This window comes from Malania oleifera, chromosome 4, assembly GCF_029873635.1.
Source record: "Malania oleifera isolate guangnan ecotype guangnan chromosome 4, ASM2987363v1, whole genome shotgun sequence".
In the NCBI taxonomy this organism is placed as follows: Eukaryota; Viridiplantae; Streptophyta; class Magnoliopsida; order Santalales; family Ximeniaceae; genus Malania; species Malania oleifera.
This window is the reverse complement of record NC_080420.1, coordinates 64,788,700-64,805,675: the sequence shown is the minus strand read 5'-3', so window position 1 is coordinate 64,805,675 and position 16,976 is coordinate 64,788,700. Positions and strand designations below refer to the sequence as shown.

Below are 16,976 nucleotides of genomic sequence, written 5' to 3'. Positions count from 1 at the left end.
TTATTTTATTACATACACTCACTTGTGGCGGAGGAATACCGTGGTTACATTCAGAGTTCTGGGAGATTACATATACAAAATAAAATTCTCCAAAAACAAAAATACTACTTACTAACTTAACTATTACATATACTGACTAACCTACAAAAGAAACATTTCATAACCACTTACACTTTTCTGATTATAACTGAACCCCACTAAATAAATGCGGATATTTTTGCCTTATCTCTCTCAAGAATCTTCTTCTATTGCGTGATTTCTCCACAGGACTTTTATTAGAGGAATCTTCTTATTACATAATTCATGTTCTTTCCTATCCAGAATCTGTATTGGTACCTCCTCATAAACTAGTGAATCACTGAATTCTAATTCATCATAACTAATTATGTGAGAAGGGTCTGGGACGTATTTCCTCAACATGGAGATATGGAATACGTCGTGTATCTTGGACAACACCGGTGGTAAGGCTAACCTATAGGCAACTGACCCCACTTTCTCTAGAATCTCGAACAGGCCAATGAACTTAGGGCTAAGTTTAACTTTCCTTCCAAATCTTATGACCCCTTTTAACAGAACTATTTTCAAAAACACATGATCACCGATATCAAATTCCAATTTCCTATGGCGAGTATCAGTGTAACTCTTATGTCAGTTCTGAGCTGCACTGATTCTATTTCTGATGAGCCGAACCTTATCATATACTTGTTGTACTAACTCTAGTTCCACAACTCGCCGTTCTCCCACTTCATCCCAAAGTAAAGAAGAACGACGCCTTCTATCGTAGAGCGCCTCAAATGGTGTCATGCCAATGCTGTCCTGATAACTGTTATTGTATGCAAATTCCACTAGCGGCATAAACTGAGTCCAACTACCCCCAAAATTTAGCACACATGCTCGAAGCATATCTTCTAATATCTAAATCGTCCTTTCAGTATGTCCATTTGACTAAGGATGGAATGTCGTGTTAAAAGATAACTGAGACCCTAGAGCTTCCTATAAGCTTCTCCAAATTCGTGACGTGAAACGTAGATCTCGATTTAACACTATAGACATAGGTACATCGTGAGAACGGACTATCTCCTGAATATAAATCTATGTTAGTCTATTAATAGGGTAGCTGATCTTGATAGGAAGGAAATAGACGGTCTTGGTCAAACGATCTACAATCACCCAGATTGTATTTTGGTCACGCAATGCCGACAGCAGCCCTGAAACAAAATTCATAGATATGTGATCCCATTTCCACTATGGGATAAAAAGTGACTGCAACTAGCCTGTCGGCCTCTAGTACTTAGTTTTTACCTGTTGGCACGTCAAACACTGTGCTACATATTCAGCAGTCTCTTTCTTCATACCACTCCACCAATAAGACTCTCACAGATCCCTATACATTTTTGTGCTACCGAGATGAACAATGTACAAAGATCTATGAGCCTCTTCTAAGATGATCTTTCTAATATCAGCATCAGCAAGAACACATAATCTAGAACGGAACAGTAAAGTTCCGTCATCTGTAATACAAAATTCATCTCCCTGACCACTCTGTACTCTAACCATTACCTCTACTAATTATGGATTCTCCTTCTGAGCAGCTTTAATAATTTTCTATAGAGTAGGCTACACCACTAAACTAACAATACATGCCTGAGGTCCACTCTTAACTAACTCTATGTCGAGTCTCTCTAGATCCATCATGATCGAATACTGAATCTCCATAGCTGCCAGCGCTGGTCTCACAAACTTCCTGCCTAGCACATAAACTACCATGTTTGCTTTTTTTGGGTGATAATTAATAGTACAATCAAAATCTTTAATAAGCTCCAACCACCTCCTCTGCCTCATGTTCAGTTCCTTCTGAGTGAAAAAGTACTTTAAACTCTTATGGTCGGAGAAGATTTCGCATCGCTCGCCACACAGGTAATGCCTCCAAATCTTCAATGCATGTACTATTGCAGCCAATTCAAGATCATGAGTAGGGTAGTTCTTTTCATACTCTTTCAACTGCCTGAAAGCATACGTTACCATTGTGACGACCTGCTTAATTCCCATATTTTTTTTATAATAAAATAAAACTCATATAATAAATCCAGCAGATCATAATCCACCTGGACCCATGGGTACCAGAGATACATTAGAAACACATAACAAAAGCCTAAGCAGCAAGAAACATACAATCATAATATCATAAATACAACTATCCATCACAATACCAGAGTCACTACATCCACCGTATTTAAGTATATACATCCCAAAAGAATGATCTAGGAACATTTCCACAAAATCCAACTGTCCCTACCAAAACTTACCCTTCGGAGAGGGCAGTTCAACAGTACTAAATTAGCGGAGCTTTACCCGCTCTCCTATTAGGGACTCCTGAAATGTTTATGAAATTCGGGGTGAGACAACATGAGCATTTCTGTGACATAAATATAATCATGAACATAACCAATAAAACGGTATATATATATATATATATATATATATTCTGGGAAGACATGTATAATCACAACATGACAGAATATACTGTATTCTCATAGCATAATTCATCTCATATAAATAATAATATAAAAGCAATCCTGGTGGGTTAGCTGACCGTTGTCATGTATAATCCCCACATGAATGGGTTGTGTGGCCCAAAGGCGGGACCTGACAATGGTTGGCCAACAACTGCTAAGTCAAAAGTACAGTCTGTAAGTCCGATGGGTCTGCTAGACCTGGTCCGTACACTAAGGGCACTCACACACTTCTTAAAAACCACATCAATCATCCAATCTCACACCACTCCGTACAGTGGCGTTAACACAAATATCATGATAAATCATGAACATAAAGCATTAGTACCGTGGAAGTGCTAGCTTAGACCAAACCAACCAGATTCTGATAACATATAGCATATACTGAAATTGTGATACATGGATATTTCATACAATTAATTATCAAATCAATCATATCATTTTGCATATATACATATATCATAAAAATCATCGACTCGTGCGCCGGTATTTCACATTTTACCGTAGCTCGGTCCGTATGCCAGAAAATCATATCCATAGCTCAGCTCGTATGCTGACAAATCACATCCATAACTCGGCCCGTACGCCGGTAAATCATATACATAGCTCAGCCCGTACGTTGGCAAATCATATTTAGTTCGGCCCATACGCCGGCAAATCATATACATAGCACGGCCCATACGCCGGCAAATCATATACATAACTCAGCCCATACGTTGGCAAAACATATAAAAATCTTAGCCCGTACGCCATTTTTCCATTATAAAAATTCATATCTTTATCACATCCCAGAAAATAATATTTCATATTAATTTCAACTCATGCCACACGAAACAGGTTTTTCGTATATTTAACATACCATCAATTTCAGCAGTATTTTCCAAATATAAATCATATACAAATATATTTATTTTTTCGAAATTAGATGTTGTAATAACATACATACATTTTCATAAAATAACTACCTTAGTTTATCCCCTTACCTGAGTCCTAAAAATTCCCTAAAACAAACAGCCTCGCATCCGCAGGTTTCCCCATTTAACACCCTGAAAATAACATTCCTCATAACTAAAGTTCAGTATTTTTACGCGTACTACGCTTTCTACAACTGTCAAATAACCAAATACTGAGTACAAAGTCTTACCCTAAATCTGGGATGATTTCCATCTCAGCCCCACCGACGATCCACTCCAACAGATTTGAAGAGAACTCTCCTAGGAGTGTCGTGGTGGCTTCGGATCATTGAACCGGTGAAAATTCGGCCCATAAATTAAGAGAGAAGAGAGGGAAACTAAAGGATGAGAGAGAGAGAGAGAGAGAGAGATTACTGCGCACAAATGGACTGAAAAATCACGTTTAACTACTATTTATACTGTAGGATTCGTCAACGAGCCACGTCACCTTGTCGACGAGTCCTGTAGAAAGTTCGTCGATGAACTTGAACCCTCGTTGACGAATTTTAGACTTCCAAAAATCCTTTGTCGGTTTCTTCTCGCCGACGAGACGGAACTTCGTCGACAAGATTCTGAAGAACCCTCGTCGACAAATCTCCTGTGTTAGTCGACGAGGCCTAGAAAATTTCTTGGGATTATCCCATGCAAAATGTAACATTATCGATGAACGCAAAGCGTTCATCGACGAAGTCAACTGCCTCCTTCTGTTCATATTTCCATTTCCCTTTCTTTTGTTATTTGAATATTATAAATTCTCTGGGTCACTACAACCACCCTACCATACTGCATCAATACACAGCCAAATCCCTTCAAAGACGCATCACTATAGATAACATAACCTTCACCCCTTGGCGGGATGATCAACACTGGTGCCCTAACAAACCTTTGTTTCAATTCTTGGAAACTCTGCTCATAACTTTCGTCCCATTCAAACCTGATGTTCTTCCTAGTCAGTTGTTTCAGAGACCTTGATAACATTGAGAATCCATCAACAAAATGAGGGTAATAACCAGTCAGCCCTAAGAAACTCCTAATCTCCTGGACGTTCCTTGGTCTAGCCCAATTCACCATCGCATCAACTTTACAAGGATCCATATAAATTCCATCCACTGAGATGACGTGCTCCAAAAACACAACCTTTTCGAGCTAGAATTCACATTTGCTGAACTTGACATATAACTTTTTTTCCCTAAGCGTCTGTAAGACCTGCCTCAAATGCGTCTCATGCTTCTCATAGCTCCTTGAATAGACCAGTATATCATCAATAAAAACAACAACAAACTGGTCTAAATATTGGTGGAAGATTCTATTCATCAAATTCATGAATATTGCAGGAGCATTCGTTAGACCAAACGGTATAACGAGGAACTTATACTGCCCATACCTGGTCCGAAAGGTTGTCTTCGATACATCTTCTACCCTTAACTTTACTTGATGATAATTTGATTTGAAATCAAACTTAGAATAAACTCTTGTACCCTGAAGTTAGTCAAATAAATCATCTATACAGGGTAAAGGATACTTGTTCTTGATTGTCACCTTATTAATTTCCCTATAATCTATACACAATCTCATGGACCCATTTTTCTTCACATATAACACTGGAGCTCCTCACGGAGACACACTAGGTCGTATAAATCCCTTATCAAGCAAATCTTGCAATTGATTCTTTAATTCTGCTAACTCTGCTGGCGTCATTTGGTAAGGTGCTTTAGAGATCGGTGTTGTACTTGGAAACAGATCAATAGGAAAATCTACTTCATGATCAGATGACAAGCCTAGTAGCTCATCTGGAAAAACATTTGTAAACTCTTTTACTACTAGCATACTAGTGAACTTCAATTCATTCCCTGACATTTCCTTCACAAAGGCCACGAATCCTTGACAACCACTCAGGAGCAGTCTCCTCGCTTGAATAGCTGAAACTAACTGAGGTAGGGATTGCACTCGCGACCCTATAAACCTGAATTCTGGTCTTCTTGGAGGTCTGAATATTACTTCTTTCAAACGACAATCTATGCTGGCGTAATTGGCTGTCAAGCAGTCCATACCAAAAATTACATTGAACCCGTGCATATCCAATACTATCAAATCAGATGGCAAGACTTCCCCCTGAATATCAACTGGACAGCCTCGGAGCACTCTACTATACCTTACTACTGCCCTGTCGATGTAGTGACTAATGGTTTGGTGTCTAACAACTGTATTTCTACCCCACATAATCTAATACACTCCATAGACATGAACGAGTGTGTGGCTCCTGAATCAAATAATACAATAACTTTAAATGAAAACATATGAATCATACCTATCACCACATCGTCAACTGTCTTAGCATCTCCAGGCGTCAAAGCATAAACCCTCGCTGGAGCTACATTCCTTTGCTAACCACCATAGGGCGCCTGATAGCCTCCTCGGTACGGTCTAGGAGCAGGTGTAGTATCAGGTGGTGTAGGGCAATCTCGCATCAGATGTTTTTGTCTACCGTAGCGATAGCAGATAGCTCTCCCCACTCAACACTCCCCAAGTGTCTCTTCCCACAAGTCTGACAAATAGGAAAATTTTGCACCACCTGAACCTCACGACCTCCAGTCTCCTGCCTCTGTCCTCTACCATAGTTTCGTCTCCTCCATTGACCCTGCCTAGCTCCCTACTGGAAGCCTGAAGGCGTAGATCTCTTCTTCTGTCCCTACTCCTCTGCATCTATACACTCACTAGCCTCGGCCAAGACTGCTCTGTCGACTAACTCAACAAAGTCTTGTATCTTTAGCACTACCACCTGCTTGTATATGCCTCGCCTCAATCCTCTTTCAAACTGTCTCGCCTTCTTTACTTCATCAGGGACAATGTAAGCGAAGCGGGAAAGCTCTATAAACCGTGTCGCATACTACTGGACCAACTACTGTCCCTATTTCAAATTCAGGATCTTTTCCACTTTAACTTCCCTGACAGTGGTTGGGAAATATCTGTCAATGAATAATTCTTTAAATCAATCTCATGCATTAACTATCGGCGCCGTCCTCTACTGCTCCAGAAGTTTCACCGAAGTTCACCACCTCTCAACCTCCACTGTTAGTTTATAGGTGGCAAAGAGAACTCTTTGCTCCTCCGTATACTGTAGTACCACCAAAACTTTCTTGATCTCTTGCATCCATTTCTCAGCGGCTGCAGGATCAACTCCTCCTGAAAATGTCGGAAGATTCATCTTGGTAAATTTCTCTATCATGCACCCATGGCCTGCAGATGGGCATCCCTGCTCTCTGGAGCTCCTAGCGATCTCAGCCATAACCTGTTGAGCCACATTGCGTAATACCGCATCAGAATCAGCCCCGCCTGCACTCGAGGGCCCTGCATTGTCACTACCGCTCGCATGGGCGCTACCTCCTCCAGGGTCCATCCCGAAAAACCATAAACGTGATTTAGAGACTTTATCCCTTATAATTTACGTGCCCAACATAATCCCCTATCTTGACATCCTTATCTTATTTCAAGATTCAGTCCTACACTATAGAAACATAACTTGGTAATAGTTTACTATGGTTTTCCTAAAATCGTCACCCTAGGAAAAACACGGAAACCACCACGGAAGTCCTGCCTCTAGACTGTAGAACAAAACCTTAAATCATTTTTCTATACTCTGGTATTGTTTCTGCTACACTCTAAAGTCTACAGAAGCTAGCAACCTAGACTTTGATACCAAACTGTAACGACCTGCCTAATTTACCATAAATTTTTTTTTTCAATATAATAATCTTGATAAATCATAATCAACCTGGACCCATAGGTACTAGGGATATACCTGAAATACAACACGAATACTTAAGCAGCAGGAAACGTAAAATCATATATATAACAAATTATCCAACCAACACAATACCAGAGTTTTACTACAACTTTCATATACATACACGTATCCCAAAATATCCAAAAGTGGCATAGGGACACCACCCTAAAATCTATCAGACCCTAACAAAATAACTTACCCTTCAAACAGGGTAGAACAATTGAACTCTAACGCTGTGGAACTCTAACGCTGGGGTGAGACAACTCTTAGTAAGGGAAATAAACTAATATCAGTGTGTGGCAACATGAGTATTTTCGTGTTATACAAATAACAGTACATAAATCATACTTGATAAAACTATCTGTAACATACCTGGGAAAAACATATTTTATCATAACATGGTATAACATACTGAATTTCTATACATATAAATCATCTCATGTACATGGAAAACTCCCAAGATGGATAGATGGCTGGTATCATGTCTTACCCCCATATGACTGGGTTGTGCGGCCCAAAAGCGGAACCCAACAATGGTTGGTCTACCACGCTAGATCAATATAAGTCTGTAAGTACGATGGGTCTGCCCCTCCTAGTCCGGACATCAGAGGGACGCCTGCGCTACAATAAACCACATCGACTGCCAATCTTCCACTACCCATTACGGCAAGCAGTAGTACTAACATAAACATAATCGTGATCATATAGCTACGATATCGTCCTTCATGAAAGCCTAAACCATGCCAACTAGGTTCTGATAACATATAACATATAATATATTTTCAAACAATGATACATGACTATTTCATAATAATATCTGTCATGTTAATATCTTCATAAAACTTTGCATAACTTATCATATAAAATTCACAGCCCTTACGTCAACATTTTGTATCTTATAATTGACGACCCTTACGCCGGTATCACATAACATAAAAACTTTCAACCCTTACACCGGTATTTCATATAAAACCTCGACCCTTACACCAACATATCATATAAAATCCTCAGCCCTTACACCGACATCATATAAAATTTCTTAGTTTAAAAAATCTCTGTATCATTTTAACATTTTCACGAAAGCAGTAATAATATACTTATTTTGTAAGCATAATATCTCATCATCATAATTTTCATGGTAAATATTACACATGCCACACAAAAGGGGTAATACTCAGATCATAAACTTGTTCTAAAATCATATTTCTTGATATCATACATGAAAACATATTTCTGATCAATAGCATATTTTCCAACATAATTCTACAATATACATATTTACCTGAAATTAAATGTTGTAAAATAATAAATACATTTTCACAAGAAACCTGACTCAGCTTATCCCCTTACCTAACTATTGGAAAGTCCCTAAAATGACTAGTCCTGCACCCGCAGGGTTTCTCGTTCAGCACCCTAAAAACAACATCGCCTTGAACAAAACTTCAGTATTTCTTCAAATGCTACCTTTTTTAATATAAAGTCTTACCCTGAACTTGGGATGGAGTCCAAGTTAGCTCCACCAACGATCTACTCCAGCAGACTTGAAGCGAACTTCCCCAGGAGTAGCGTGGCGACTTCGGATTGTCGATCCAACGAAGAATGGACTCAAAATCTTAGAGAGAAGGAAGAGGGGATGAACAGGAGAGAGAAAGTCTAATTTCTTTGAATAATCTATGTTGAATCAGAGTTTAGGCCTATTTATACACCTACACTTGTTGACGAGACACGTCACCTCGTCGATGAGGCCACGAAGGGAATTCGTCGACGAATGCTTATTCCTCGTCGACGAAATTTAGAACTAAAAAATAGCCTCTCGATAACTTCTCATCGACAAGACACGTGTCCCCATCAACAATTCCAAAATACACTTATGTGACCCCCTTTACAATTTCCTTTTTCTCCCTCTTTCATTATTTAAATACCATAATTCTTCAGGTCTCTACATCTTCTCTAGGAATCTATTGCGGAATCTAAAGGATAGTGGGAACATCATTTTCTCTTTTAGCAATAATCAAAATTGTGTCTTCGAATTGTCTTGGGAAAGGAAGATCAACTGCATGATCTTGAAGCCTATAGATTAGCTGATGATGAAGAGTCGCCATGTAGGCAGAAGAAACCTGCGGAGCACCGGTAATATGAAGCTGAACTTTTATACAATTCTTCAGATTCTTGTCTCTTAGAGGAATATTGAAATTTGGAAAAAATGTAAGATAGACGCTACTAGCATGAAGAGTGGTAAGCGAAGTTCCAATTGATGCATGCTCATATTGGGTATAGGTAGTATTAAGAAGGGTAATCTTGACTGTAATAGGAAGTTCTTTACGGCTATGAAGAGTAAGAAGAAGTCAGACAGCTCCAAAGTGAAGGTGAGTATAACCTTCTTTGATCCATTGATTGATCAGATCTTGGTCAAACTTAAGATCAGTGTACTGCTCTTTGGAGGAAGCTGGGATAAGAAATTTATCAAGGGTTGTAGTTTCAACATATTCTTTAACATGGGGTCTATTATAAGAAACAAGGAGAGTACAAACTTGGCTGACTAAAGATTTCTTTCTTTTGAAAATATTGTAAGGATTAACAAGAGGAAGAGAGGTTTCCTAGATCTAAGCAAAGTCAGAAATATAGGAATATTCAACTAAGTTGGTAATCTTGGAAGAAGTGGTTCTTTTTATAAAAGGAGGAAGAGAAATCAAAGAAGAGAGTCTGGCTAGAGTAATCTCAGAACTATAAGGGTAAGAATCCATGGTTGAAAATTTCCCTTAATTATTTGTACCTCGTTCTTTAATAATCACCTCTATAATCTCAACTTCCCTGGAGTCCAGGCAAGAACTTGGCTCTTATATATATATACATATATATATATATATATATATATATATATTAATTATTTGTACCTTGTTCTTTTATAATCACCTCTATGATCTCAACTCCCTCGGAATCCAGGCAAGAACTTGGCTTTGATATATATATATATATGTGTGTGTGTGTGTGTGTGTGTGTGTATTTGGTACGGTTTGGGTTGGGACGGGTGGATTAGACACTAAATTTACAAATCAACCACAATTATTGGTAGCATCATATTCAGGATTTCAAGAGACAAAATTGTATAGTTGGATTATTCAAAATAAGAAACTACCAACCGACCATAAACCATCTGAAATTGTTTTTTTTTTTTTTTTCCCCAAATGATCCTATTTGAATTGGTTAGATTGGGCGAGTTGGGCAGATTGTTAAACACCTCTTGAACGGTACCATTGACTTCACTCTTGGGGCATGTTTTTCAATTTAAAAAAATGATACGAAAACGAGAAGGAATCAAATGAACACATTGAGTAGAGATCACATGTTTTAAGGTATTCTTAGGACAAGTGGCGATACACCCTAATACCATGTTCTACAGCACTGAGGACAGACATCCTTGAACGGCAAAAGATTTCATGATTTTTGATTGGTTGTTTCTAATAAGTTTAACAGTTGACAAGTTCTATCGTACATACATAAAGACCTGGTTTGGTTTACACTGATACCAACCGAACGCTCAATTTTAGGAAATTTATTTACTTTTAGCTTATTTTGATATATATATATATATATATATTTTATCACGAGTTATTTCATATTTTCAAATTAATTCAGCAAAATAAAAATTGTAAATTGGCAATAGAAATAGTCTTACACATAAAACCAACTTTTATTGAATTATTTAAAATTTACATAAAAACACATGCTCACTAACATGAAACCTCTCTCCTTGTTTCCTCCAATTGGGTACAAAACATGACATGCCAACATATATTTTTCTCAGCATACCACCATTCATTGCCATTCCCAATGAAATTTCAACATAATCCGCTTAGTGAATTTTTCAAGAATAAGTAAGTTTTTGTCAAGATTCAATGGCTGGTGTCCACGAATGGTTATAATTAAAAAAAAAATTCTAATGGATTATACGTCAAGATTTTGGAAGCGGTAATGGATGCTGGTCATTACTGGGGATAATATATTGCGAATTGTGCAGACATAAGAAGATGCTAGATAGACTACTGTGGGAAGACGGAAAAACAAGACAATGCTGAGTACCTTTGTTTTATCACTGGAGTTTTAATTTGAAATATGACGCTCTAAACTTCTCCAATAATACTGAAAGAAACACGTGCTGATACAATAACAAATAATTAGTCACAGAAACAAGAATGAACAAAAATGCGTACGTGATAGTTTATCCATGGCCACAGCTGCCAACACTAGAGTTTGGGTCTAACTGGTCCCGGCTTACGAGGACTCCTCTGTTCCAAATCTCAACAAACCTGTTCCATAAAAGTGATGGAGCACACGAGCAAAGCCAGATGAGAATTTGGAGTCGGTAGAAATGAATTTTAGAATTTTCAGAACAAAAATAGTAGTATAGACAATTTTTTTCAGAATATTAAGAACAAAAGTAGTAGTACAGAAGCATTTTCATATGCATGCATATATTCTTAGGTTTAAGCATTTGCACCATGCGAGACCACAAGTGATGGAGGTACGTTGTGTTGAAAAATTTTTGAGGTTGAACTCGCATGGTCTATATTTATTGCCAACAATATTACCGAAATTCAAAACCTTAGGCAAATTATTCTCGAGTCCCTAATCCCTTGTCCACTAATTGGTTTTTTATTAGCAGGCTTACATTTGAGTACATAACCTCAAGCTTAAGGTGGGCATGCCCACCTTACGCTTTTGTACCCATAGTTCACCAAATATGCATATAAAAGTAGAGGTAGGTTCCCTTTAAAAAAAAAAGGGGGGAGTTCACTGTGATCAGTACCATAAAAAACAATGAATGAAACATACGTTTACGACTTGAAAAGAAAACAGAGACAGAAAGGTGAAGAACAGAAGGCGTATACAAATGTAATTCTTAAGTGCAAATTCTACAATTTTGTAAACTCAACAGAGTGAAACTTAAAAGAACGCGGTCTGCAATCATTAATTCCATACTAGAAGAGAGAACATATTCAGTGTGTGCGTGTGCAGAGCTGCACATCACACAGAAGCATATGCCACACAACCTATTCTTCATGCATGCAAAAATGTAAATATATGCCCTTTAAGCACACATTGACAGCCAAAATTGTATTAGTTTATTGTTTGATGTAAAATGAAAAATAAATGTTGAGGAAGAAAGGACTCTTTCTGCTGTATATTTTATCGTAGTACTTTGACAACTTTATATGGGCTCTAAATACATATTATATTCAATATGAAAGTACCGTAAAAAAAGTGAACTGTATATGGAAGCATCATCAAAAAAGTGAACTGTATATACAGACCTTACTCCATCAAAATTGATGCAAAGAAAGTGGCCATGTCGCCATCCATCTTGGAAATGGCCAAAAAAGATGTCACCAGATTTAGAATAAAAGCGTCCTTCACCATTGGCTTTTCCCTTCCAAAAGTTTGAGAACCATCTATCTCCAGTGTGAAAGTAAAACCAACCCTATGCAATCATATGAATATTGATTTCCGTGGGTTAAACAATCCTCATATAACAACAAAATAACAATCTTCTATGTTCGCACCTTGTTTGAAAGGAAAAAATAAAATAAAAATAAAAAAAAGGGCAGCCCGGTGTACAAAGCTCCTGCGTATGCGGTGTCCAGGGAAGGGGCGGACCACAATGGATCTAAAGCGGCACCTCAGAATGTATATATGTCCACTAAATCATGAAATGTGAAGACTGGTGTTCTATAAGAAGTTAAAAACATTTTTCTTGAACCTGCTGAATGAACGCATGTAAAGTTTTCGAGAAACTGGAAGACTAGCAAAGCTCAAGTGGGCTTTATTTGCTAAGGTTTAAAATATGATAATCACCACTTTTGTATGCAATCAATACAATTGTGTATTGACCAAATATAGTTCATTTGGGACACACAAGCAGCACCCTTCCCATGGGGTGGGGGACGACTTAGGGCTAGCGTGGAAACCCTTAGAAGAGAAGAAATTGACCATTGTCAGAAACATGATTCTTTGTAGGATTGGAATATATGCAGCAAACAGAAAACTAAGCTTAAAATGAAATTGATTAGAAAAACTTCTCAATGCAGGTATAGACACTTCATGCAATACCTTCCCATGGATAACATCATCCCTCCATGATCCCTGGAACACATCCCCATTACAGTAGTAGAATGTACCCAGGCCTGATCTCTTGCCATAGTGCCACATGCCATCATAAATGCTTCCATCAACAACCGATAGACGACCCTATAAAGTTAAAACACTATGAAATTAACTTAAAAACCTTCCATACAGGATGAAACATGCCTGTACTAATGGCTAGAGTTCTGCCTAAGTTTCCAGGACTATAGCAAGTACCTTTCCCTCTGGAAGGCCACCTTGGCAATGCCCCCTATATACTCCTCCTTGATATTCCATCTCCACAATGGGACACCACTTTTTTTGTGAATCTCGTTCAGTTTCCTGTATGCAAATTAGACGTCAGGAAGTACTCTTTCAACTTACAATAGTGATTTAGAAGAACAGATCAGCATCAGCTTTCATGCATGTGCCTGTGAATGTTGTGAATCTTTTTCAGCTTCCAGAATGCAAATTAAACAATTAAAACCAGTCTTATATATATGCATTGCTCAGGTTGGACATGCGCTATTGTATTTATTGGAGGGAGGGATATTTTGGAATAAGGGCATGATTGTACTTTCAGTAGGAACAGTGGCATACCATAGATGAAATAGAATAGGAGAAGTTGGCTTCAATTATTCTTGATCAACCATCTCCCAATAGCACCATAGCCTCTAGTGTTAAGAGGACCACTCTTTCATACTAAGGAATTATTCAGTTTACAATGCATGCATCCAGACCAACTTACCGCTTTCCTTACCTTATAAGTGACACAGTTGGCTTCCTATACTTGTGCTCATTGGTACTTTAATTATTCTGAGTACTCATTTCAAGTAACTTTAATCTTATCAATGGTCATTTTAGCCTTTTAGTACTATTAGTCTGTTAGTGTTACGTTGGTAAGTGAGTTAGTAAGGATATTATGATCATTAGAATGTATTTGATATGCTTTATAAATAACAGGATAGACCTATTATTGTGTTAGGTCATTCATTTAATCAAAAATCTCAACATGGTATGAAAGCAAGATCCAATCTAAACCCTACCACCAAACCAAACTCAGCCGTCGCCAGAAAACACCCTCCCGTAATTGCCCTTCTCAGAACCACCCATTCAATATTTCACAAAACTACCACATAGCCAAAAATAGAAACTTGTGAACTACCTAGTCTTCCATGAGCAAACAAAACACATTGAAGTTGATTGCCACTTTGTTTGGGAGAAACTTGTGCAGAAGCTCATTACCACCACTCTGTGAAGTTTGACATGCAGCTTGCAGATATATTTACCAAAGCTTTACGGGTGCTCGTGTTAAATTTATTTGTAACAAGCTAGGAGCATATGGCATCTATGCTCTAGTTTGAAGGGGAGTGTTAATGGTCATTTTAGTATTTTAGTATTATTAGTGTGTTAGTGTTATTTTAATAATATGTTAAGGTCTGATATACATTGTTAGCCCACAACCTAACAGCTTAAGATACATTTAGAAAGTCCATCCATAAATAAAGCAGAAAAAATAAGGTTTCAAGCATGTAGTTGTGCAAATAGAAATAAATCTTGATTTTCCTTGATGGTGGTGTGATTTTACCATAGAGAGGGAAAAAATAGATAAGATAGTCAGCCTTTAGCACAAGCATTTTAGGATGGTGCAGGACTCTCCTGAGTAAGCCCATCATGTCACACTTATATTGCAGTCATGTTAAGGGACTTCATAATATTGAGGTTTGTTTCATGCAACTGAATCCAAAGCACACAGCTTGAGTGCCATTTAACAAAGTAAATTATTGAAGCTCGTGAAAACTTGCAGAGGGGGTTTTTGAAATGGGAGAAGAACTTGCATTTTACATAAGTAATGGATATTCTAGAGAGGAGATATTCTAGAGAGGAAAGGAACAATCAAGAACCAGGAAATCCATGGGAAGCTCAATTGTGAGGGATGGCAGTTGAAAGAATTTTGTTGACAAGAGGCATTGAGAGAGAGAGAGAGAGAGAGAGCCAAAAGATACTCATTGAAGCATGATTGGGGGTATTTATATGGGAGGGAAAACATGTGTGGGTTGCCACTTGCCATCCTCCAGAAAGAGAATGTCATGTCATCTCTTAACCAATAGAGATAAATTGTTGGCTTAATGGAGTGGCAACACATGGTAAAGATGAGAGAGAAGTAGGGGCACATGTCACAAGCATAGCAGTTACTTGAGCAGCCTATTAAATTACCGGAGCAGCACATGTCAGGATTCGAACTTAAGATAATTAACAATGAGTTCATGCAAATTGAATGTGGGCCAATTATTTATTTCTGTCCCCCCCACCCAGAAAAAAGGTAAGAGCGATAATTCAGGGGGAAAAAAATACAAAATAGATTACAAGAGAAAACAAAACAAAAAAGCAACCAAAAAATCCCTAAGCAGTTAAGGCAGACAATTACTCAAGTCTTTTTTCAAGAAATTACAATGAGATCCATTCTACCATGACGATTCTAAAAAATAGCTTTGTTTCAAGAACTCCAGATGTGATAGACAGTGGCTGCATGGAGAAGCTTTTGAATGAAACCAGAGGACCCTTTTAAGTTTGTTGTACAGTTAGAGATGGAGACGAGAAGAAGAAAAGAAGAGAAGAAGAGAAGAAACAAAGAGGAAAGAAAGAGAAAGGAGGCAACAATTTCCTGGAGTTACGTTCAGCTCTAGGTCTGCCGTTTTACAGATTAATGATTAACAAGCTAGAAAGACAAAGGTAACACTACATAATTACTAACAAAGCCTAACTCTTCTAACACTCCCTCTCAAGCTGGGGGTGTACAAATATCACCTAACCCCAACTTCTTGTTGTTGATGGTTATCTTAGTCATTTAGCATTATTATTGTGTTAGTGTTAGCATTATTATTGTGTTACTGTTACGCATAGTTGTCAAATCAGGATTCAAATCATGAATTGAAATTCCAATTTTGGGAATTGAGAATTGAGAATTGAGAATCGAATCGTAAGATTCAGTAATTTCCAAAATAAATTATAAATGACTTGCTTATATTGATATACAAACAAAAAGAAAAATAATAAAATATATTTAAATTTTCGACACTAAAAAAATCATATTTAATGTGTATGCTTCCTAAACAAATGAAAACTATGAATATGAATCAAGAATATCAATAAAGAATGAACTTTTGTGCTTTTAGGGGAAGGAATCAAGAAAAAATAATACAAAACTGAACTTCAAGTGTGAATCAACAATTAAAAAAACAATATTTCATGCATATTCTTTCTTGAATTAAAAAGAACAAAAACAATTAACCTAAAATAATATAATAACAATAATTGAACAAACTACTTGAAAAACCAACTTTTGAATCTTCAAAACACAATGAAACATGAGTACCACCTATACCACCTTAGCCAATGAGTGTTTGGCTCCTTCTCAATGGCAGAACATCATACCCCTTAAGAGTGAAGAAATGGTTTGGTGAAGCCAACATTAGACCTAAAGTTCTATTTTCTCCTCTTTTTTAGCACAAAAGTGGCGTAGAAAAGGGATGGACAGTAATCGTGTAAAAATAAAAGCAATAATAAAAAAGAGATGTTTTTTGGGGTTTTAAACTAGACGAGTAT

General features: G+C 37.5%; 1 protein-coding gene across 6 annotated transcripts in view; it reads right to left on the bottom strand.

The window, feature by feature from the left end:
• Positions 1-2,097: 2,097 nt before the first annotated feature.
• LOC131154314 (protein ACCUMULATION AND REPLICATION OF CHLOROPLASTS 3, chloroplastic) overlaps positions 2,098-16,976 on the bottom strand; it is a 120,101-nt gene continuing 105,222 nt past the window's right edge. For 2 of the 6 annotated variants that reach the window (XR_009136418.1, XR_009136419.1), the window contains 5 exons: positions 13,608-13,712; positions 13,359-13,496; positions 12,563-12,729; positions 11,331-11,557; positions 2,098-2,373 (listed from right to left, as the gene is read on the bottom strand). Coding sequence is in view for 4 of the 6 variants with exons in the window: in XM_058107002.1 (XP_057962985.1) it covers positions 11,470-11,557; positions 12,563-12,729; positions 13,359-13,496; positions 13,608-13,712 (498 nt within the window). In the remaining 2 variants the exon portion in view is untranslated. Of the gene's footprint in view, positions 2,374-11,297; positions 11,558-12,562; positions 12,730-13,358; positions 13,497-13,607; positions 13,713-16,976 lie in introns of those variants that run through there. The other 4 variants (XM_058107002.1, XM_058107004.1, XM_058107003.1 and 1 more) reach the window with 2 other exon arrangements.